This window comes from Mustelus asterias, chromosome 12 (assembly GCF_964213995.1).
Source record: "Mustelus asterias chromosome 12, sMusAst1.hap1.1, whole genome shotgun sequence".
Taxonomy (NCBI): Eukaryota; Metazoa; Chordata; class Chondrichthyes; order Carcharhiniformes; family Triakidae; genus Mustelus; species Mustelus asterias.
Window position 1 is genome coordinate 41,670,589 of NC_135812.1, and position 25,020 is coordinate 41,695,608.

Below are 25,020 nucleotides of genomic sequence, written 5' to 3' on the forward strand. Positions count from 1 at the left end.
GAGAATGTTCAATCAGCCCCAACACTCTGTCCTCTTTCCCACAACACCTTTCCATGCAAAAGCAGGAAACCTAACACCTGCTCCTTTATCTCCTCTCTCCTAAACATCTGAGGCCCCAAACACTCCTCCCAGGTGAAGCACTGATTCGTGTGCACTTCTTTCAATTTGGCCGACCGTATTTGCTGCTCACAATGTGATCTCCTCCACACTGGGGACAGCCAGCGCAGATTGAGTCTCTGCTTTGCTGCAGCCCTCCATTCAGTCCATAAACACAAACCTGAGCTTCTGGCAGTCTGTCATTTTAATTTGCCACCTTGTTCTCACACCTACATCTCTATCCTTGTCGTCAGCTTTAGAAACAGCACCTCATATTTGAATTAAGCACCCTACAGCCATCTGGGCTCAATAATGGGTTCAACAATTTTAGACCATAATCTCGAGCCCCATGTTTCTTTCCCTTTTCTTTATGAGTTTTGTTTTTTTTTTGCTTTCATACAGCAGCACGTCTGCTCTGGGTATATCTTTTATTTCTTTATTCCTTTTCTTGCCCCAATGCCATTCCCTTTTGCCCAGTAAAACTAACTTTCCTGTCGTTCAATCTCTCCTGCCTTTCACCCTATTACAGACTTTCCTTTGTCCTTGTCCCACACACTCCTTGCTCAAATCTGATGTTTCCAGTTCTAATGAAAGGTCATTGACCTGAAATACTAACTCTGTTTCTCTCCACTGATGCTGAATGACCTGCTGCGTACTTCCAGCATTTTCTGTTCGAGTTTCAGCTCTCCAGCATCCACAATATTCTGCTTTTTGATGATTGAATTAGAGTTATATTACTGAACATACTCTGACCCTTTAAAGCGTGGTCACAGAGTGTAATGTTACAAGTACACTACAGGAATGATCACACTGAAGCCAACAAACCATTGTGCTGCCTCAACGCAAGCTGATCTTTAGTCTACAGAGCTGCAAGCACCAGTAACCCACCAACAACAACAACTTGTATTTATGTAGCACTTTTATTCCAGAAAAACAACACCACTAGTGAATCATAGAAACAACAGCAAGAAACTGACACCGAACCAATAGAGTTATTAGGAGGGTGACAAAGAGGAAGTTTAAAACCTTAAAAAGAGAGGTTTAAGAAGGGAGTTTCAGATCTAGTTAGTTGAAAATAAAGTTAACACTCTGGGCACCCAACGCAAGAGGGAAAGATCAAGAAGCAGAGCAGGGATGAATGGAGAGCTTGAGGTTGGTTGTAGGTCTGGAGATTATAAAAGTTGATAGAGCGTGTCCATGAATAGAAGTAAACACAAGGTCTTAATATGAAGGCATGGAGACACCAGGATTCAATCTGGATTAGCAAGGAAAGGAATGATGGGGGAAAACAGGATTTGCTGTGGAACAGGATATGGACAGTTGAGTTTTGGATGAGCTGAAAGTGTAAATGAGAGGTCAACCAGTGCAACAGTCGAATAGTGGCGTTTGGAGGCACAGATATGAGTTTCATCAGTTTTAAGTGAGACCTTATGAATTTAACTCAAGAACACAGAAGGGGCAATCAAACTACCAGGATTGTACTAGAGACCTTCAAACAGTCAGAGACATCGAATCATTGGCAAAACACTGAGAAGTTCAAAAACACTATCGGGCAGTAACAACTACATGAATAGTAACCAGGGTAGAAACAGCATGAAAGACACAGAGGGAGTAGGATTCTTAAAATGCAATGAAGAGATTTCTATTTTCCATTATGTAGCAAGCCAAACAAGAAAGGGGCAGTTCTGGATTTCGTATTAGGGAATTAAGATGGGCAGGTGAAGGGGTCACCAGTTGAAGGTTGAAGTGATCATAATTCAGATTTAAAAAGGACAAAGATAGACCAAGAAGTAAAAGCTCTCAATTGAGGAAAGGTTAATTTCACTAAGCCGAGATGTGATTTCACTCAAGTCGACTGGAATCAGCTTGTCGAAAGGTAAATCAATGTCAGATCAGTGGGAGGCATTCAAGGAAAGATAAGAAAAATGACCCATGAATATCCTGGGGGTTACCATTGACCAGAAACTGAACTGGACCAACTATATCAATACTGTGGCAACAAGAGCTGGTCAGAAGCTGGGAATTCTGCAGAGAGTAACTCTCCTCCTGCCTTCCCAAAGCCTGTCCACCATCTACAAGGCATATGAGTGAGATGAAATATTCTCCACTTGCCTCCCAGATGCGAAAAACAGTAAAAAGGGAAAGAAGAATACTGGTCTAAACAGTTTTGTCCTTCTGGGTAATTGAGTGCAGCTCCAACACTCAACAAGCTTGACATCATCCAGGCGAAGGCAGCCCACTTGATTGGCACCCCATCCACCACCTTCAACATCCATTTACTCCACCACCAAGGCACATGGCAACATCTGTGTGTACCATCTGCAGGGTGCACTGCAGAAACTCACCAAGGTTCCTTCAACAGCACCTTCCAAACCCGCAACCTGTACCACCTAGAAGGACAAGTGCAGCAACTGCGTGAGAACACCACGTCTTGTTTTTATGCTGTAGGATGACCAAAATAATTATTGTAAACAGTGGTTAGCACTGCTGCTTCACAGCTCCAGGGTCCTGGGTTCAATTCCCGGCTCGGGTCACTGTCTGTGTGGAGTTTGCACATTCTCCTCGTGTCTGCGTGGGTTTCCACCGGGTGCTCCGGTTTCCTCCCACAGTCCAAAGATGTGCGGGTTAGGTTGATTGGCCAGGTTAAAAATTGCCCCTTAGAGTCCTGAGATGCGTAGGTTAAAGGGATTAGTGGGTAAAATATGTGGGGGTAGGGCCTGGGTGGGATTGTGGTCGGTGCAGACTCGATGGGCCGAATGGCCTCCTTCTGCACTGTAGGGTTTCTATGATGATTTCTATGACTTCTATGATATACACAATTGCAAGCTTGCAACCTAATCCTACAGTTGATATGTGCTATCTGACCTCTGACTCCCAGATCAGGTGACTCAATGAAGTACACAGGACACCACATTATATCTAATACTCCGGAGTCCAATACCACAATCTCCGTAATATCATGACATTACCCTATTTTCAAAAAACACAAATACTTCCGGCTCGTTTCTGTTAGAACAAAAGAGACGACGCGTATAGCCTTCTCAAGTACACAAAGTCTTCTTGGACTTTGTCTTTTACTCATCTGTGGTTTTTCCATAATGCTTCCACTGGATGTCCTGAATGGTGACAAATGATTTTGGAGGACAGGACCTCTTTCAGCTCCGTCACTTTCACTTCTTTGATAGCTTTCAGGACTCTCGAGCTTGATCTGGTTATCTATTGCTTCACTGGTGGATTCTGGTTCTTGATCTTCAGCTCCACTTTCTGGTTCAGGTCAGGGTACGGCTTCATTTGTTTTCCACAGGAATGGCTGGTTTCTTCTGCACTGCTGCACGTTTGGAGTCTGCACCACATAAGACCTTGGGTTCTCCTGTGATTCCTGTGACAACAGTAATCCCAACAAGTTCCTTCTTGCTGAATCCTTACCATTTCTCTCATGTGCAGTTCAAGCAGAGGTTGGGCTCCTCAGTCAAAGTACTGTTTCTGCTGTCTCTGCATGTTGTAGCTCAAAGACTAGAAAAATAGCTGCTGGGGCGAAGTTGGTTTTTTTGTCTGCAAGATATGTTCCACCATTCTAGTGGATTGCGGATATTTGGGACTTGACATAATGTGGCAAAACTCCCAGTCTTGTGCAAATTCGTGAAACTCAGTGCTCAAGAATTGTGGACGGTCGTCTGAGATGAGCACATGACAAGGAAAGACCGATTTCAAATGATTTATGAGTGTGATGCCTTTACTCTACTTCCCAGCAGCACAGACTCAAAAATATTTTAGAGTAATAATCTATTGCGAGTGGGTACTCAGGTGCTCACTGTTGTCAATTGTTGCCAATTTTCTGCCTAGGCCTCTCTGGAAGTGTGGTTGAAGTAGTTCTTTTTGTTGTGATTTACTGTACTTTTGGCACAACGTACACAAGTTCACTATTACGCGATTTGTGCTCCCATTCCAGTTACATCTCTAACTCTTCTCCTGTATGTTTCTATGCCACGGTGACTTTCATGTGTGTGCTGCAACATTTCTTTCCTCGGTGTTGCATGAATTATCTTTTCTCCTTTTAAAAGTATTTCTTCTGCTGCACATGAAGTTCCTGACAAAAGTTCCAGCACTCTTGTACAGCAGAGGGGCCTCTGCTCCAACGTGCAAACAGTCATTTTGCACGATTTGATTTGAGATCAGGAAAACGACCATCTTTCTTGGTCACTTCCCTGATCTCATCTAGGTTATTAGTCACAGCTAAGTTCTTTGTCCCATGTGAACCTGTATTTCTGTTTCTTTATCATCTTCCATGACGGGTAGGTATGCACGTGACAGTGTGTCTGGGATATACATTTCTTTGCCTGGTTTGTATTTAACGCTAACCAAGAGAAAATGCTGAAAAATCGCAGCAGGTCTGGCAGCATCTGTAAGGAGAGAAAAGAGCTGACGTTTTGAGTCCAGATGACCCTTTGTCAAAGCTGAATGTAGTTAACGCTGACTTGATATCCCTGCAGACACATTAATCATCTTGGAAATCTTGGTTGTGCACAGTTCAGGGGCTTTTTATAACTTCCAAAGGCTTATGATCAGACTCTACCTCCACGTGTTGCATAAACAAGCTGGTGGAAGTGTTCTAGGCCAAGCACTAGGCGAGCATTTCTTTCTTTATTTGGGGATAACACTGCTGTGTTGCAGTTATTGCCTTTGAAGCATTTGCCACTGGTGCTTTGTTTTGTAAGAAGACAGCTCCCAGGCCAGTTTTTGAAGCATCCACTGATATCTCGACTGGCTGACTGACATTGTAATACTTTAGCACTACTGTCAGGGTCAGTGTTTTCTTTAGATTGGTGAAAACTTCTTGGTGACTTGGTTCCCAGTGCTATTTCGCAACATTTTGAACTTTGAGAAGCATTATTAGGTCTGACGTGTGGAATGAATTTCCCTACGATAGGTCACCATGCCCAAATCTCTCCAAGTTTTTCTAACATTCTGGGGTGGCGTATTCACGACTGCTTCAATTTTACTCTGGTCTGACTTCAGTCCCTCGCTTGCTCGCACATGCCGCAAGCACTTCATTTCATCAAGACCTAATTTTCACTTTTCCTTCTTCAGCTTTAAGTTCTTTTCTCAAGTTCTTGCCAGCACCCGCCTCAGCCTGCAGTTGTGTTCTTCTCGTGTTGCGCATTGCCGATATAGGTTTCCACACCCTCTAACAGCTGCTTCACTGTTTTGTGGAACACCTCCGGAGCTGAATTAATACTAAAAGGTAAGGGTAAAAGCCTGTAGCACTTGTATGGTGTATTGAAGGTACGGAGATTAGAGCACTGTTCATTCAGTTTGACCTGCCATCGCATCTAAGACTGAATAGCATTTAGCATCAGTGAGCTTACAAGTGATCTCTTCTATTGTGAGCAAGATAGTGCTGTCTTTATACTGCCTGGTTTAGGACTCTGGGATCCAGTCAGACTGGCAGATTCCCAGCTGATTTTTCTACAATTACAACTGGATTAACCACTTTGTTGGAACATCAATTTTCTTAATGAACTGAAGTTTCTCCATTCTATCCAGCTCTGCTTTCAGTCGATCTGTCAGCATTACTGGCACTTTCCTGGGTGGGTGCATTTGGGTGTCACAGTTTTGTGAATCTTTAATGGGATGTTCCCCCTTTAGGCAAACAAGCCCCTGGAACACATTGCGACACTCACTCAGGGTGTCATCAGAGATGACCAACATTATCTCGTTCATTAGCTTCAGATTTTCACACGCTTTAGTTCCAAGAATGGGTGTTGTATCATTTCTCACCACTCTCAACGGAAATGCTCAAGACTGTTTTTCACTTCAAGAGCATTGGCCTTGTGCAGCAATTTCTTCACCTGTGTAAATAGACAGTTTCGCTTTAGTTCACAGTTTTCTTTTACTTATCTTACGACGCAGGCTTTTCCAGCACCTGCCTCAGTCTATGCTCATATCCTCCTCGTGTAGAAGGAAAGGTGCAAAATAGGTCTCCATAAAATCAAGTACTTGGGACATGTGCTAACAAGCGATGGACTCACATTTGCTTGTACGCCAGTGCCAAAGCTTGAAACTCACCAGAAATTTTTAAACCAACCTTCCAGCCGTCTTCTTTCAAATTTGCTGTTACTGCATCAATGAAAAGTTCAGATTCAATGTTGTATCATCATTTGCACTTTCTTCCAATTCCACACCTTAGCAAAGTGATTTAGTTTATCACAGCTCTTCCCATAACCTGGACAATTGCGTCGAAGGCTTCAAAATCTTCATTTCGTTCACTCCTGACACCATGTTTCATTTTTATGTTGCAGGATGACAAATGTAATTATTGTAAACTAACTTTATTAAGAACAGAATATAAACACAACTGCAGGCTTGCAGCCCAGGCCTACAGTTTGTGTGTACTATGAAATTAAGAAAGTTAAGGGATGGCACGAAGAAATACTGACAAAGAAAATCAAGGATAACCCACAGATTCTGTATTCATCACTTTCTGCACAGGGAAAAGCAAGAGAGCAGAAGGAAGAAACAAGAGTGTGGGATGTAGGCGGGGGGGGGGGGGGGGGGGGGGGGAAGGTCTGACGTTGTGGAGGCAAAGGTTTAGTTAAAGGTTATGAAAAGATGTGGTAAAGGATGGGGAGCCAATGGAAGTCGCCAAGAATGAATATTGGAAGCATAGTTCTGGATGGGCTAGAACTTATGCAAGTTGGGTCTCCAGGGTTGGCAAGGAAGCATTAGAAAGCTAAGTTTAGTCATAACAAAGGTATGAATGAATGTTTGAGAAGCACTTGGATGAGGCAGGAACAGAGAGGAGTAATAGTAGACATATCTTGGTAATGAACTCAATGTAGACTTTGAGGCTAGGCTAAAGGTTGAGCAACACACCAAGATAGCTTAAGCACAACTGGGTGTCCAGGGAGCTCAAGTGGACATCCAGAAAGAGGGTTGCAATCAGGGGCTAGAGCTCAGTTTCCAGTAACAAGATAGTAATCTAGAATAAGTCAGCAGCTCATAGATAACGAGCTTTGGTCTCGTTATCTATGAGCTGCTGACTTATTCTAGATTTTAAGTAAGACAGGCTGTTGAACTGCACAGTGACAGTCCCAAAATCAGGAGTATTGGTGAATAAAGCTGATTGTCACAGATAAATAGACGAGAATTGATCACATCACGGACAAATCGACCAGAATCTTCAATAAATGCTACTTACAATTAGCAGAATCTCTAAATGTTAGCAGCAGACTGATACATAATGAAAAATTAATGAGGTAGCAATAAAATCAAAATAAAATACACAGAAGGAATTGAATACATGTAATGCTTGGGGAGAACAGATGCTACTTATCGAAAGACACATTTAAAAATGGGCAAGTTAGACATCAGTAAACTTTCTGGGGGTTCACGGTCAGAATGCTTCCAGAGACATTACCTCAAAAAAGTGGGCCAATATCAAAATGCTCATAGCTCACAAATACTTCCACAAACTCATTCTACCATCCCATCTTGCACATTAAGAAGTCTCACAACACCACGTTAAAGTCCAACAGGTTTATTTGGTAGCAAAAGCCACTAGCTTTCGGAGCGCTGCTCCTTCGTCAGGTAAGTGGGAGTTCTGTAGAACTTTCTCAAGTCCGAAAGCTAGTGGCTTTTCCTACCAAATAAACCTGTTGGACTTTAACCTGGTGTTGTGAAACTTCTTACTGTATTTACCCCAGTCCAACGCTGGCATCTCCACATCCCATCTTGCAGCCTTTGTTTCTCCAATTCTGATCCTCTGAGAGACTCCTGCTCCCCTCTCTCTCTCTGCCCGGCCACAGGCCAGAGACTTCAGTCATTCTCCATCTCCTCCTTTATTAACACCCTCAACCTCAGGGCATCCCATCCCCAACTCCCAAAACTCTTATTAAAACCTATCTTGTTCAATGTCCCTTTGACCATTTCTCAAATTCATTCCCACACATTTCCTGTGTTATAACAGTGGCTACACTTCCATTAACTAGAAAGCATTGTGGGACATCTTGTGGTCATGAAAGGTGCTATATAAACACAATATTCATGACTCTTTCTCAAGTCTGACAGCAAATTGTGAAGTGCCTTCGGAAATTTTGCAACATCAAAAGCACTACACCAATTTAAAGAGTAGTTCTTAAAGATATCAAAACATTACATCGCAGAAGGAAACACTTCCCCAAGCAGTGCAATAGAGAAAGCTGACATTCAAAAGCACCAATATTCAGCGAAAAGCACGAAATGGTTGCTGGGATGTGTACTACACTGAAAGTGGCAAAGAGGGATGAACAGTAATATAGATAACCTTCATCCTGTTTTTGGAATGTTAATTATTCTGAGGTAAAGTGCTGACAGGAGGAGATAAGCAAAGTGCTTGTTGCTACTTACTTTCTGAACTGCTCATGGAATCGGTCTCTGTGGCCTTGTAAAGTGTCTGCCGGGAGACCTGAAGAGAAATTGTAATTTTAAAACTGATCTTCAATAAAGCAGTTTGGAAGGGAGGCATAAAACATCGCAAATTGGATTCGTTACATAAAGCACATAAAAATTTAATTGTTTTGAGAGCGCTTCCCACTAGGGAATGTAGTTTTAGATAGCTGAAAATCAATGCAATGCAGATCACTATGTGTGGTGCTGGATGCTAAAAACATTTCACTTTTTCCTAATTTATAATTTGTTTTTGCCACTACATAGGGAATTAATTTATTACAGGAGTAACATCAAGCAATCAAGCTGATGGATAAAAGATATTTGCTTCCTGTATATATGAATGTCAAGGTTGAATCTTGGATTTGTACTCAAGCTTCAACATTCATATAAGAGTAAATAGAAGATTGGCTGCCCCTGCAGACATTCTCAGTAGCTTAGTTTGAAAACAGGAAACAATGCATTAAGTCTTCGCCACGATGAACACCAAGTCCCTCATCAAACTCAGCACAATCAGCTCCCTAACACGGAGAGTCATTGATCCCTCACATCCCCAATGTCCAGAGTCACTGATCCCACAAAGCTGGATGGCCAGATCACTGTTCCCACAGATCCCTAATGCCCAGAGTCACTGATCTCACAAAACCTGTTGGTCAGATCACTGATCCCACAGATCCCCAATGGCCAGATCTCTGATCCCACACAAACCCAATGTCCAGAATCACTGATTCCACAGATCCCCAATGCCCAGATTCACTGATCCACAGATCCCTGCTGACCAGAGTCCACTGCCCAGTTGCTTAGGCAACCATTAAAGAGAAGAGTTGGACATCAGTCATGGCCTTAAAAACCAACTCTCCTCAGAGAAATATTTGCCAATCCCAGGCAAAAATAATTCCACAGAAAGACGAGGAAATGGAAATAAGACTGCATTAACAGTTGGCTGTCTCTGAGGCTCACGTGACAGGTACAGCCTGTTTTTAGATTAGGCTGTTTTTCAGTGAACTCGTAAATGCACCCAGTGACTGAAAAATCTCAAAGTTATTCTAATGATACTAATTTGGTCACTAGATGCAGGAGAGATTGCTGAAGGCCAGATTTTCAAGCTGGACTCCACGTGGGAATTTGTTACCAAGTTTTGTTATTTTGCTGTCAAAGTAAAAAAAATTATTTTTATTTTCCTTGTGGTAGCTGACGTAACTTTTTGGAAGCAAGGACATGAAAATTTTAATAATTACAAAGGGCACCCCATGTAAAGTATTAGACATAAGTTCTTCAATAATGCACTCCCCAATGCTCAAGGACTGCAGCCTACTCACCTATTCAGATTGTATGGCCAACAGTAAAAAGGCATAAAGAACCGTCCTGCAAGAAACTTGTGACATTATTTCCTTTTGGAGCAAACTGTATGTTCATACTTACAGGAATGTAACTTGAAGAGGAGTTTAACGGTGTAATCATAGAGGTGACTGCAATCAAGGATAACCTGGATTAAAGGAGCCAATCGACACTGCCCAGCTGCTGTTACAGAGACCGATCTGGACATGTCCAGGGAACTGAAGACTGCAAAATAAAGGGGAAAGAGTATTTCAGCACACGGAGCCACAGCAACAATGCTGCAGACATAAACAAAGTACATTCAGCAATCAGTTGCTGCAGCTCAACACTCGAGATAGATTTCTTAAATAACTTAGTCCCTTAGAACCCACAGTAAATGACCATCTGGATATATCCCCAAAAGCAATAAATCAGAAAAGACTGTCTCTGTTAATTCAAAGAGTACCATTTGGTTCAATAAAATGATCACAATGAGTCAATCCAGAAATGTATTGCCCAATTATTGGAGGTGCATGGACTGCTTTGTCCTGGGAAACAGAGGAGGCAGACACTGCTGGGACTTGAGGAAATATTTAGATAAATATTTGAAGCCGAGGAAGGTGCATGTCTATAGGAAAGTGCAGGGAAGCTGGATTCTTTTGAAACGGCATAACAAAGAGCCAGCACAAACATAATGGGCTAATTACCTCATTCAGTGCTGTAAAGTTCATGCTCCCCTTAGCCTTCCAAATTTTTATTCGCTTCTCCTTTATATTTGCTATGTTTAGCTTGTTTTTCTTTCTAATTTCTCAGAAGCTTTTTTTCCAATTCCCATTTTAATTTCTGTACTCATCCAAACAGTTCCAGCTTTTGTCACACCATCTTCCTTACAAGTGAACAAGTCCACTCTGTACCTTAATTATCTCCACTTTCACCACTTCCACTGCACAGCCATGTCCCATTTTAACTGGATAGGAAATCAAGCTTTGTGCAACATTATAACATTTATCTGAAGCTCTTCCCCATTTTTGGATTGGAAAACTTGGATGAGCAGAAGGTGCCGGCACTGCAAACTGAGTTGAGGTTCGCCAATATCAATAGCCACAATATAAATAGCGAGTGTTCCTGCAAGTTAAATAAACCAACTGCGTATCTTGAATGGCGAGTTACACCATGTCCACTCCACTACTTGCTACACCTCCAACACCACCCACCATGGTACCATCCAGAGGCAATGCTGATATGGTCAGACGCATTTTAAATTCTTCAATTTCAGGGCAGATTGGGGAATTCATTGGTATTTCTCTTTCAAAGATTAGACATTCACACGCAAAGTTGTATTAAAAATGGCGCAAGTTATTCACAACAATTTTTATAAAAATATACAAATCTGGGTGACAAACCCAGTGATCTCCAGGTTAGTAAACCATGCCTATCCTTCAAATGAAGTCATTGGTTATTTCAAGCTTTTAACCACATCCTTTATTTGCATTACACATTACGGCATCATATTCACAGACTCTGCCAGGCAAAAACAAGCCAATTGACCTGAACTCGAACACACTGTTTCAGTGTTTTGAGTACGACAGTTGCATTGAAAATATCCTGCAGAACTTAGTATTTTAGTTAATTCAGAAACAATACATTTCAAACGGTTTAAATATTTTAAGAGTAATTGTCACAAATGTTGCATTGCTTTTCTTTTTTAAAATGTACTACACAATGCTGTTTGATTCAAAAACACATTGGTTCGTTAATTTACATTACTAATGGCCACATCCGTGTAAATAATAGGACATCCTGTAATTTGAATGAGCTAACTGTGTATCCACTGTGAATGGTTCCTTATCTCTTATTACAGAGCCATTTGTTTGAAAACTTCTGAATTTAGTGCAACTTAAAGAAGAAAATATATTTGTATTGGTTATGGTTGGATTACATGAACTCTACTTAACTCCATATTTGAGAATTTTGCAAGCGACATTGGTAAACTAGATTTCACAGTAACATCCATCAAAAACATTAACTTCTAAGGAATGTCAAAGGGATTTTTTTCAGCTACTCCACTGTTTGTACACAGCAATACCCACCAAAAGCAATATGAGAAACCAAATCTTACAAAACTGGCCTTGCCAATACCCAAGACTTTGTCTCCCGAATGTGACATTTCTTCAGAATAAGTTATTATAAAAGATAAATGCCCCACAACAAACATTTCACCATCTGGGCTTGTCCATGACTGTTAGTAAGGTACCAGAGTGTGAACCCCAGTATGCAGTCTGGTGACAATATTGCAAGGTAGCAATTTCAAGGGAGGGAGTGAGAGAATTAAGTGAAAGTCGGCTAAACTGCTATACGAATGAGAGGGGCGATTGTTGTTTCTGAAACCTCTTACCTTTCAATGCAGATCTCCTGCAATGTTGGTCATGGCAAATCGGAGGGTATGCTGCTTGATGAGGGCATGAGTATTGGAGCATCTACCTTACAATTTATTATTCCAATAATTGCTTGTAATACAGAAATTGATTGTTGCTGAAAAGAGACTGAAGCTTTTCACTGTGTATTCAGGACAAACTCAAAAATGCCAAATCTCAAACAATCATAACAATTTATACTACAGAAGAAAAGGCTGTAGGGAAAGTTGGCCGATTGGATAGGTAACTGGCTATCTGATTGAATGATGTGGAGATGCCGGTGTTGGGCTGGGGTGAACACAGTAAGAGTTTCAGCGCTCCGAAAGCTAATGGTGTTTGCTACCAAATAAACCTGTTGGACTTTAACCTGGTGTTGTTAAAACTCTTACTGTATCGATCGAAGACAGAGGGTGGTGGTGGATGGAAAATTTTCGGATTGGAGGCATGCTGCTAGCCGTGTGCCACAGGGATCAGTGCTGGGTCCTCTGCTATTTGTGATTTTTATTAATGACTTAGAGGAGGGGGCTGAAGGGTGGATCAGTAAATTTGCTGATGACACCAAGATTGGTGGAGTAGTGGATGAGGTGGAGGGCTGTTGTAGACTGCAAAGAGACATAAATAGGATGCAAAGCTGGGCTGAAAAATGGCAGATGGAGTTTAACCCTGATAAATGTGAGGTGATTCATTTTGGTAGGACTAATTTAAATGTGGATTACAGGGTCAACGGTAGGGTTCTGAAGACTGTGGAGGAACAGAGAGATCTTGGGGTCCATATCCACAGATCTCTAAAGGTTGCCAGTCAAGTGGATAGAGCTGTGAAGAAGGCCTATAGTGTGTTAGCTTTTATTAACAGGGGGTTGGAGTTTAAGAGCCGTGGGGTTATGCTGCAACTGTACAGGACCTTGGTGAGACCACATTTGGAATATTGTGTGCAGTTCTGGTCACCTCACTATAAGGAGCGCTGGAAAGAGTGCAAATGAGATTTACCAGGATGCTGCCTGGTTTGGAGGGTAGGTCTTATGAGGAAAGGTTGAGGGAGCTAGGGCTGTTCTCTCTGGAGCGGAGGAGGTTGAGGGGAGACTTAATAGAGGTTTATAAAATGATGCAGGGGCTAGATAGAGTGAACGTTCAAAGACTATTTCCTCGGATGAATGGAGCTATTACAAGGGGGCATAACTGTAGGGTTCATGGTGAGAGATATACAAAGGATGTCCAAGGTAGGTTCTTTACTCAGAGAGTGGCTGGGGTGTGGAATGGACTGCCTGCAGTGATAGTGGAGTCAGACATTTTAGGAACATTTAAGCAGTTATTGGACAGGCACATGGAGCACACCAGGATGATAGGGAGTGGGATAGCTTGATCTTGGTTTCAGATAAAGCTCGGCACAAAATCGTTGGCCAAAGGGCCTGTTCTGTGCTGTACTGTTCTATGTTCTATGACTGGCTGGCAAGTTGACTTAAATTTGCCAAGGTGTTGCCATGGGGAAAAGAACAGGGAGCAATGGCTCCTCCATCTTTCAGGTAATTCAAAAAAGCCACAAAGCTTAAACATATTCCTTTTGTTTGTAGAGAGTGGATCGCAGCATACAAACAAATGTAGTTTCTAACAAGCATAATTGAGCTTTGTTATGGACTTTACCGATTGTTAAATTGACTGTTAGTGTAGCTATTAGCACAAACAGATTGTTGAGCAAGTACTGCCCAATCACAGAATCACACATTGGACATTTTGCTTTGGGTTGGTATGTACAGTCTACTTGTGACAAGCAGCTGGAGGCACATGTTTTTTGGTTTGATCAGCCAACTGTTGGGACATTTGGCCTATGTATCTGGCATCGCACCTGCACTGAAATTCACACACCAGATTGCTCAAACTGTGACAGACAGAACATCATTTTGGACTGATAGCAACATTTTATTCGTGGACAATACCACAAGTGCCAACACTGCTTAATAGCAGTGTGAAACTGCTCGCTTAACCTTTGTTGAAAGTTTTGGGTCCAGGATTGGCAGGGGCGGCACGGTAGCACAGTGGTTAGCACTGCTGCTTCACAGCTCCAGCGACCTGGGTTCGATTCCCGGCTTGGGTCACTGTCTGTGTGGAGTTTGCACATTCTCCTCGTGTCTGCGTGGGTTTCCTCCGGGTGCTCCGGTTTCCTCCCACAGTCCAAAGATGTGCGGGTTAGGTTGATTGGCCATGCTAAAATTGCCCCTTAGTGTACTGGGATGCGTAGATTAGAGGGAATAGTGGGTAAAATATGTAGGGATATGGGGGTAGGGCCTGGGTGGGATTGTGGTCGGTGCAGACCCGATGGGCCGAATGGCCTCTTTCTGTACTGTAGGGTTTCTATGATTTCTATGATTGCCATTGACCTGGTTAATTGGGCCAAAGGCCGCCACTTTCAGACCTGAAAAGTGCTGGTCTATCTCAAATTAGCAACACCAAGGTATCCCAAAAATCTCTCAAAGAAGCTGTTTCATGCTGTTACTCTGCGCTACTTTCCACTAATAAGATGCTGCCATCAGTCCAAAAAGACATTCTGCCTACCACACAGTTGAGCAATGTCATGTACAAATTTCAGCACCGTGCAATGGAAGGAAGATAGGTCGTATATCCCAACAACTGGCTGATCAAACACTATGTTCTGTTGGCTGTTTATAATAGACAGAGCAGACTTGTGAACAACCAGCCGGTGCTTGCAAAACTCACGAGACAAAACATCTACTGCTGGATGTGATTCCATGAATGGGCAGCACTTGCCGAATAATCCAGAGTACAACAGCTACACGAGCAAACCATTTAAGATAATCAGTAACATCGCTCATTTTCACTTGCTATAAAGTGACACACACACTTGTCCTCCACAACCCGTTCTCTACAAACATAAGGAATGTGTTCAAGCCTTGCGCCTTTTCTAAATTACCTGTAAGCATGGGAGGCTCTATTTTCCCATTGCTTTCTCCATGGCCACACCTGGACAGTCGACTTGCCAACCAATCAACATTCTTTTCCACATCAGTATAAATGTTCACGATCATTTGAAATTTGGGGTTCAAGTTTGTCCGGAGAACGCAAGACAAAAAGTTTCAACAACATGCCTCTCTTTTCAGCAATATTTATTATTCTGCTCCAAAGGCACTGCTATGCTTAATGAAGCTTGTCCCTCCAGGGCCTGAAGGTTCAATTGCACATTTTCAAGACAATTGAGGAGTAGTTGTTCCTCTGCAGATTAGCAGCAGGAAATTACCATTCAGCTTTTTCCTTTAAATAAAAATGGATTGTTTTACATTGTAGCCAAGTGTGAGATCTCAAGCGTGACAGAGTGAAAATCTTTTAAAAACTAGCTCGATATACTGCATAATTTATGGCATTGCCTTTGTCATTTGCTTCAGAGAATTCCCATCTCTGCAGGCTACATATGTCAAACAGGCACGGAAGGCCAGGATGCTCAATGCAATCAACGTCTTCAGTACAGGATCATCAGTCAAGGAAGAATAAACACGTATTTATATAATGTCTTATTGAATCTCTCGAGAGATCCCAAAGTCCTTCAAATTCAATGGTTATTAAGTGTAGCCACTGTTATTATGTGGCGCAGTGGTCCCTGCAAGGACCCACAAATATAAAAAGTGAGCTAAATTCCAGCCGAACTATTTTACTATGGTGCTCATTGTGAAAGGACACTGGGTGAAATTGCTCTTCACCTAAAGCTGTTGAGTCATTTTCAGCTGAAATATTAAAACAGGCATGGAACACTGGAATAGCCTCAACTTAATAGCATCATCCATGGCATGTCTGTAACAAAGCAGCAGCTCCTCAGTACTGCATTGATGTGTCTGCCTCGAACATGTTTTCAGTCTTGGAGTGGGTATGAGCTCAAGATTCATTTTATTTATTTATGCCACAAGCAGGTTTACATTAACACTGCAATGAAGTTACTGTGAAAATCCTCTAGTCGCCACACTCCGGCGCCTGTTCGGGTACACCGAGGAAGAATTTATCATGGCCAATGTATCTAACCAGCACGTCTTGCAGACTGTGGGAGGAAACTGGAGCAGCCAGAGGAAACCCATGCAGACAAGGGGAGAACATGCAGACTACGCAGACAATGAGCCAAGCGGGATTCTTCCGATTCAGAAGAGAGATCTGCGAACTGAGGTAAGCGGACAAATGTATCGAAGGTCAGTATGCAACTGATGGCCACATTGATCCAGCTTATTAAAAACTACTGGGAGTGTCATGTATTCCAGTAGCTAGCAGTCAGGTCATTGGCAACATTTTCTGGGGACTTGAGTAGACTGCATTCGTACCAACATGGCTGATGTAGTGCTGTGTGATATGAGAAAATAAAGACTGTATGCCATACTCAATTCAGTTTAAAATCAAAAATCCCAACTTACCTGCCTGGAAAAGGTTGAGCTCACATTCCAGATAATCAAACATTTCCACTGTCAACTGAAAACTAACAAGAAAACAGAAAAGGCATCGATCAGCCAAAGGTTTTATCAGCGGCATATATACATTCTCGTGTGTTCATTCGGTCCCCCATCATATCCATGTAAACTGGGCCTTACAAACCATATGGGAGGCAAACTCACTTGTGCTGGCTCCCAATCTTGGGCAATGCATGCCAACCTCCCAGGGGCAATGGAGCACTGCAGGTAGGAGGGTGGTCTGCAATAGGAGGGTTGTTTGCACAATACAGGGTGCTCCACCATCTTCCCAAATAGATCAAGATACTATAAGGGGCTGACGAAAAGACTTACTGAGATGCAATACAGAACTGTTCACAAGAATCCTGTAACAGATAAATTGTCAGGCAGTTTCATGACTCTGTGAGCAGTAAATCAATCTCTTTGATCCCTCTATCACCTATGTAAACCTAAAGCAAGTAACAGTTCCGGATCATTTACCTGCTAAATGGCAAAATAAGAGATGGAGTTGAGGCATGTATAGAAGACAATAACTGACAAGAGGGGAAAAAGTCCTGAAGTGTAATCCTACAATGTAACTAAGCTTCAGCATAGATAAGAAGCCAAGCAGTGAGATGAAGAAAAGCCAAGACAGGGCACAGGAAATCCAATGCGCCACGGAAACAGGAACAATACTGAAAGAGAGATGCATGGAGCAATGAACCAACCCAACTTGCACTGGTTTCATCATTTTTGGTCAAGCACTACTTGAAATTGCATGCTGACTACAGAACAAGATATAGGAGCAAATTGTTAAAGGGCAAGTTCAGGATGTCAGGAAGTGTTTTTTGATGCAAGTACAAGTTAGTGCTTGGTATTCTTTCTTGTGGCAAGCAAAGGAGGCAAAAACTCCAAATTTATTCAACAAGAGATTGTGTTATAAAGGATTTGTAAGTTTCTCTGGAATAGTTAGATGGATGAAATGAGATCACTAGTCTCAACTTCTAAATGAAATCCTAGTGATGCCACTGACAGGAGCTTCCAAGATAATCCCGAGTACTTCAAAAACTCGAGCATGCAGAAAGTAGCCCTGTATCTTGAACTTGGTAACCAATGTGCAAAAACACTTCTCCAGATTGCGGTGCAGCAATCTGAAGTTTACTGCACAGGCAGCAAACAGACCATGCACAACCATTATTCCCTTTAAGATGCACACATTTGCAGCTGCACAGCAATCTTAATGAATCGCCCAGTAAAACAAACAAGCCACACACAAACAAAAATCAGTGAAGACATTAATCATAATCTGATTGTTCTGCTGGAGGTCAACTCTCAAGAGATATTTTTATGTTCATTTATGGGACATGGGCGTCGCTGGCTAGACCAGTATTTATTGCCCATTCTTAATTGCCCTTGAGAAGGGGTCCTGAGCTGCCAACTGCTGTAGTTCCCAAGGTATAGGAACACCCACAATGCTGTTAGTGGAGGAGGAGAGGGAGGGAGTGCAGGGTTTCCAGGATTTTGACTCCAGCTACAGTGAAGGAACGGCAATATAATTCCAAGCCAGGGTGGCAAGTGACTTGACGGGGAACTGGTAGGTTGCAGTGTTCCCAGCTGCCCTTCTCCTAGATGGTAGCAGTCGTGGGTTTGGGCGGTGCAGCCCAAGAAACCTTGGTGAGTTCCTGCAATGCATCTTGTAGATGGTACACACGGCTGCCACTGATCGTCAGGGGTGGAGGAACTGAGTGTTTGTTGAAGGGATGCCAAAAGAGTGATACCTGTCCCACCGTGACGCACCTCTGTCATGGGCTTCACAGCAGTAAGAGGTGCATTGATCAGGAAATCCTGTTGACAATGGTGGGACCAGAAGATTCCACCGCCAGCTAATGGGAGGCCACCTCCCACCGCTGCTAACACAGCGGGTTGTGCAATAAACCCCGCCCCTTATATAATTTTTCAGCAATACTCAAATTCTGCCAAATGACTATCAGTTTACTGGAACATTTATGATGCAATGGGACACAGTCTACACAAGTGTGCATTGTAAAAACAAATCAGAAAGCTGCAATGTAAGCTGAATGTGCTTTGGTTGCCTCTGAAAGCAATGTTTAATATAAATGCGATGCAACCATCACAGGAAACAGCTCCAGGGTCCCGGGTTCGATTCCCGGCTCGGGTCACTGTCTGTGTGGAGTTTGCACATTCTCCTCGTGTCTGCGTGGGTTTCCTCCGGGTGCTCCGGTTTCCTCCCACAGTCCAAAGATGTGCGGGTTAGGTTGATTGGCCAGGTTAAAAATTGCCCCTTAGAGTCCTGGGATGCGTAGGTTAGCGAAATTAGCGGGTAAATATGTGGGGGTAGGGCCTGGGTGGGATTGTGGTCGGTGCAGACTCGATGGGCCGAATGGCCTCCTTCTGCACTGTAGGGTTTCTATGATTCTATGAAACCTCTGTAGAAAGAAGCTGGGTCTGTAACTGTCCTTCACAAGCCAATGTTATGTCAACTGTTTTATCATGATAATTTATCATTCTGTTTATCATTCTTGTGACTTAAATCCATTTCATGGATCTTTCAAGACAACTCTGGCCAGGAATTACATCGGAGTCCTTCATCAGATATAATATACTGACTGTTATTTTATTTAAACAGGTGCTGGTTCTTAAATAGCCAGAGCCAACTAAATTCCATTTAAACATACTTTGAAGGCATGACTCCTTTCACACTAGTCCTGAAAGAAAGCCAAGAAAGAAACAGGTCCATAGGTAAGTAACTCACTCCATGGATGTGTGTTCCTCGGTCTCCTGCAGTATGATACTTCACGTATCACTGCAGTGTGATTACCAAGCAGCACTGTGGGTATACCTGCACCATATGGACCATAGCAGTTCAAGGGCTATTAAGGATGGGCAACAAATGCTGTCCTCGCCAGTGGCATTCACATCCCATGAATAAATCAAAATAATTAATTGAATCTACAGAACATTCTAACCATAGAAATATTAGGAGGCTACTCAGCCCATTGTGTCCGTGCCAGCTGACAAAGAGCCACCCCACCTAATTACACTTTCCAGCTCATGGTCTGTAGCCTGAGGTGACAGCAACTCCTGTGCATATCGAAGTATTATATGTTATGACAGGTCCTGCCTCTGCCACCCTTTCAGAAAATGAGTTCCAGAGATCCCCACCAGCCTCTGAGAAAAATTTTCCTCAAATCCCCTTTAAAATTCCTACTTCTCGCCCTACATCAATGCCTCCTGCTTATGGACATCCCAACCTAGGGGCATAGGGCCTTCTGACATGCTCCATCTAGATATCTGGACCACTCAATTTTTTACACTTCAATTACATCTTCCCTCAGCCTCCTTGGTTCCAGAGAAAATTAAAAACTCTAACCTATCCAACTATTTTTACAACTGAAATTCTCCAGTCCAGAGAACATCCTCATAAATCCCCTCTCTCGGACAATCAGATCTTTCCTATAGTGCAGTGACCAGAATTGTACAGTTCCAGCATAGCCTCTCTGTTCTTGGAGCAGAATTTTTCCAATGGTAGAGTTTCCTGCCCCGTCACCTAAAGAGTCAGCGGGGAATGTGTCCCTGGCAATCACCGCAGCCCTGCTTCCATTTTAACTCTGAGTGTCAGCTGGCTGGAAATGGGACGTTGCCCCTCAGTCGGGCAGACATCCTGCCTCCAAGAGGTGTCAGTTAATCTGATTGGCTAACTACTACTATTTTTGCATCTCATTCGCAAATTCCAACACAACCTCCAGACCTATATCCAAACCATTGATATACCGTGAACTAAACTGAACACTGAATGACATCACTGACCGATTGCAACCACTATGCTCGTCCCTACTGTTTTCCCCTTTCTAATAATTTTAGCACCATTTGCTAACCTTCCCCAGGTCTATTCCCATTCTTCTCCAGTAATCTTCCAAATGATCATTTGTCAAACGCTTTCCTGAAGTGCATTTGCACTACAGCCACTGCATTTCCCCATCTAATATGCCTGTTAAACAACTCTCAAGCATGTTCATTGCTTTCGAAAGCAACACTGGTTCCTTCTAACTGCTGCTTTTTTCTCAATTTTGCACTGGGGTAATACAATTCATTTACGGCATGATGGCACAGTGGTTAGCATTGCTGCCTCACAGCGCCAGGGACCTGGGTTCAATTCCCGGTTTGGATCACTGTCTGTGTGGAGCTTGCACATTCTCCCCGTGTCTGCATGGGTTTCCTCCGGTTGCTCCGGTTTCCTCCCACAGTCTGAAAGACGTGCTGGTTCGGTGCATTGGCTATGCTAAATTCTCCCTCAGTGTACCTGAACAGGCGCCACAGTGTGGCGATTAGGGGGTTTGCACAGTAACTTCATTGCAGTGTTAACATAGGCCTACTTGTGACACTAACAACTAAACTTTAAACCATTTGCTTTCTCTCAGAAAAAGAGGTTTCACAGCCTTCCTTAGTATTCAACACGCTTCTTTTATACAGATTGCAGATTATTAACTGCCACAGTCACTGAATCACATCTCTCGCACTTCAAAGCAGTTCTCGGTCAGTGTTAATTTCAAGATACGAGACTGTCTATCCTAGTGGTCGATTCACAGTAATTCTCATGGGCTCCAAGAGGTCAGCAATGGAAGTTTGAACACTTCTTTCTGGAGGTGCGATTTTCATGACAAAGCCAGTCACAACACAGGGGCAAATGAAGTGCACATTAAAAAGGTCACCTTTCTGGCTCAGAACTCAGAAGGTGGACAGAAGAAATGTTTTCTTCAGCCCATGTACAATACTACACTGTGATCATTATTTAACAATAAAAAAGGTTCCAGTTGATATCCTTGTTCCGTGCAACATCCTGGGAGGAAAAGGCAGACACGTGAAAGTCAGCCACCACCCCCAACCAGGGCCCAGGCGAGAATGGAGGTGGTGCAGACGTTCTGAACAGTAGGGCCCGGGGACTAGGAAGACGTGGGCTCAGTGTTTTAAATGGAGTTCATGTCATCCATATGGAGAAGCCACAGCTCAGGACCTGGCAGACTGGCTTTACAATATGAAAAAAAATCAAAACCTCCAGGCATTTTTGAAGCCAGACTGTGCTGTTGCCGATGAGGCGGGGGAGTGGGAGAGGGAGTGGGAAGTGGAATGGAGAGGACTTCAGAGTAGAAGGGGAGATTGGAGGGACAGCAAGGGTGTAGTGTTGCTGGGATTGACCATCTATTATATGCCCTACCTGATTTCCTTTCCAATGATCTCAGTAGAATCCACTCCATTAATTGTTTGACTGGGTTTTCAGTCCATAAGATTGGTGTTGATTTTAATCCTCATTGCCTCCAATATTGAAGTGACTTGTCTCCAGGATTAATACATGCAGGGGGATTTGGTTCATTGATGGCAACAATCATAACTGGAGGGAAATCCTCTCACAAACATGTGGGGCTGTGGGACTTAAGACGTAGAGCCTGCTGGCACGGGAACATTATCAAGTGAATTCTACCTGCGTTCATAGAAATCATAGAAACCCTACAGCACAGAAAGAGGCCAATCGGCCCATCGAGTCTGCACCGACCACAATCCCACCCAGGCCCTACCCCCATATCCCTACAGATATACCCACTAATCCCTCTAACCTACGCATCTCAGGACACTAAGGGCAATTTAGCATGGCCAATCAACCTAACCCGCACATCTTTGGACTGTGGGAGGAAACCGGAGCACCCGGAGGAAACCCATGCAGACACGAGGAGAATGTGCAAACTCCACACAGACAGTGACCCAAGCCGGGAATCGAACCCAGGTCCCTCGAGCTGTGAAGCAGCAGTGCTAACCACTGTGCTACCGTGCCGCCCTATTTTAGTTTCACGTTATTACGTGAGGCACAAGAACAAGTTTGGCCACAAGTTCCTGGAGTTCGAGTTCAGGCCAGAAACCAAGAGTTGACCCGCATGTCCGAAGCCTGCGGTGTAGCTGTGAATCTGGAGCCTCGGGAGGTTAAGAGGTGACAGAGGAAAGGCTGGTCCCAGGAACCTGAACCTCACGATGCTTCTGCTGAATGTCTGAGTCAATGTGCTGCAGCAGTAACAACAGTAACATCCTGTACAGCTCTCTGACTACAAAGAAATACAGTACCCTAGTGTTAACACTACTTGCACACAGCTCTCTCACAAATAGGCATTTCGGGGTCTGTGAAGCTCAAGGTTCCCAGGGTCTAAAGCAGCATCAATATCCCCAAAACACCCTGCTGCATTTGCCTACTGAACATGAATTCCTTGGTTGTGATGTGTAGTGTTTTTATTCCATGCTCGCTGCTGTGCATAGAATTTACTGCATAGAAACAGGCCAGTTTCCCACCTCATTCTTGATGGTGCTTATGCTCCACATGAGACTCCTTCCACCCTTCTTGATCACACTATCAGGGTAACCTCCAGCTTCTTTTCTTCCTCACGTGTTTATCAAGATCCTTGAATGGATCTTACTCAAATCATAGAATGGTTCCAGCACAGAAAGAGGCCATTCAGCACATTTGTTTGTGTCAGTTCTCTGCAACAGCAACTCAGCTAGTCCCACCCTGCACCTTTTCCCTGTAACCCTGTTGGTGTTTATAATAATTATATTCAGCGAACTATCTAGTTCCCTTTTGGAAACCACAAATTTATCTATTGCCACCACACACTGACAGTGCATTCCAGATTCAAACGAAGGGCTGCGTGACTTGTGACTCAGAGGCGGTCGGCTCTGTCAAGTGAAAATTACCTGTGCTATTACGTGGGGCACAAGGGCAAGTTTGGCCATGAGTTCCTGAAGTGAGAGTTCAGGTCAAACACCAAGAATTGACTGAGTGTCTGGACCTGATGGTGTTGAGATAAATATGTTTTCCTCATGTTGCCTCTGGTTCTTTTGTTAATCACCTTGGGGCACGCGACCTTCTGTGAATGGAAACAGTTTCTCTCCAGTTACTCTGTCAAGATCCCTCAGCATCTACTGTCTCCAACAACAGACCCAGCTTCACCAATCTATCCACATAACATCTGAAGTCACTTATTCTCCTTATTCTTGTAAATCTTTTCTGCACCCTTTCTGAAGCCTTCATATCTTTCCCATTGAGGCTGAATCAGTGCTTTATGAAGGTTCTTAACTCGCTTGCTTTGGTACTCTGTGCCCCTGTTGATAAAACTCAGCATTCAGTGCAATTTATTAACTACTTTCTCACCCTGTCCTGCCACCATTAATGACTTACGCACATACGCACTCTACTCCTGAATTTCCTTTAGAATTGTACTCCATGTTATGTCACCTCTCCTTACTCATCTGACCAAAACGTATCACTACACACTTCTCTACATTAAATTACATCCGCCATGCGTCTGTCCATTGCACCTGCCTGTCCACATTCTCTTCAGTTCACAATACTTCAAGTTCTGCATTCTCTTCAAATTTTGAAATAGTGCCCTACCCTGTACCCAAGTCTAAGGTTTGACTATAAATCAAGAAAAGCAGTGTCACCTCTATATAACATCCCGTTAGAAGCAACATCTTCTGCAATTCATGTTTTTAATGGGCTTGAAATAATTAAACTGTTACATATTGAAATTCTAGCTGTGCTGAAGACTAATGGTTCAAAACATCACATGGTTCGAAATAAAATGTCTATGGCACTCATCTTCTACTGAAAAATCATACCTTTACAGATGTTTGGGGACACAAATAATTAATCATAGAATCCCTACAGTGCAGAAAGAGGCCATTCGGCCCATCGAGCCTGCACTGACAACAATCCTACCCAGACCCTATTCCCATAACCCCATGTATTTACCCTGCTAATCTCCTGACACTAAGGGTCAATTTAGCATGGCCAATCAACCTAACCCGCACATCTTTGGACTGTGGGAGGAAACCGGAACACCCGGAGGAAACCCACGCAGACACAGGGAGAAAGTGCAAACTCCACACAGACAGTGACCTGAGGGTGGAATTGAACCTGGGTCCCTGACGCTGTGAGGCAGCAGTGCTAACTGCTGTAACACCATGCCGCCTTACATAGAAAAAAACATTGTGAAAGCAGATTTAGAAATTATATGGTCAACACCTTTGCTGAGAGCTCCTACGCCTCAAATTTTGGCACTACACCCCTGATAAAAGCTTTGTTTCATTGTCAAAACCATCACAAGGACTTGCGTCAAATGGATGCCAAGAGGTCTGCAATACAGCATTGAATTCGACTATCCAGAACATCAAGATGGCTGTCTCATTCCAGGCTGTGGAGATGCCGGTGTTGGACTGGGGTAAACAGAGTAAGAAACCTCAACACCAGGTTAAAGTTCAACAGGTTTATTTGGTAGCAAAAGCCACTCGCTTTC

General features: G+C 43.2%; 1 protein-coding gene across 3 annotated transcripts in view; it reads right to left on the reverse strand.

The window, feature by feature from the left end:
- Positions 1-25,020, reverse strand: part of hip1 (huntingtin interacting protein 1) — a 277,810-nt gene that overhangs the window by 87,089 nt on the left and 165,701 nt on the right. For all 3 annotated transcript variants that reach the window (XM_078225078.1, XM_078225080.1, XM_078225079.1), the window contains 3 exons: positions 16,652-16,713; positions 9,943-10,083; positions 8,482-8,539 (listed from right to left, as the gene is read on the reverse strand). In XM_078225078.1, the coding sequence (XP_078081204.1) occupies positions 8,482-8,539; positions 9,943-10,083; positions 16,652-16,713 (261 nt within the window). The remainder of the gene's footprint in view (positions 1-8,481; positions 8,540-9,942; positions 10,084-16,651; positions 16,714-25,020) is intronic.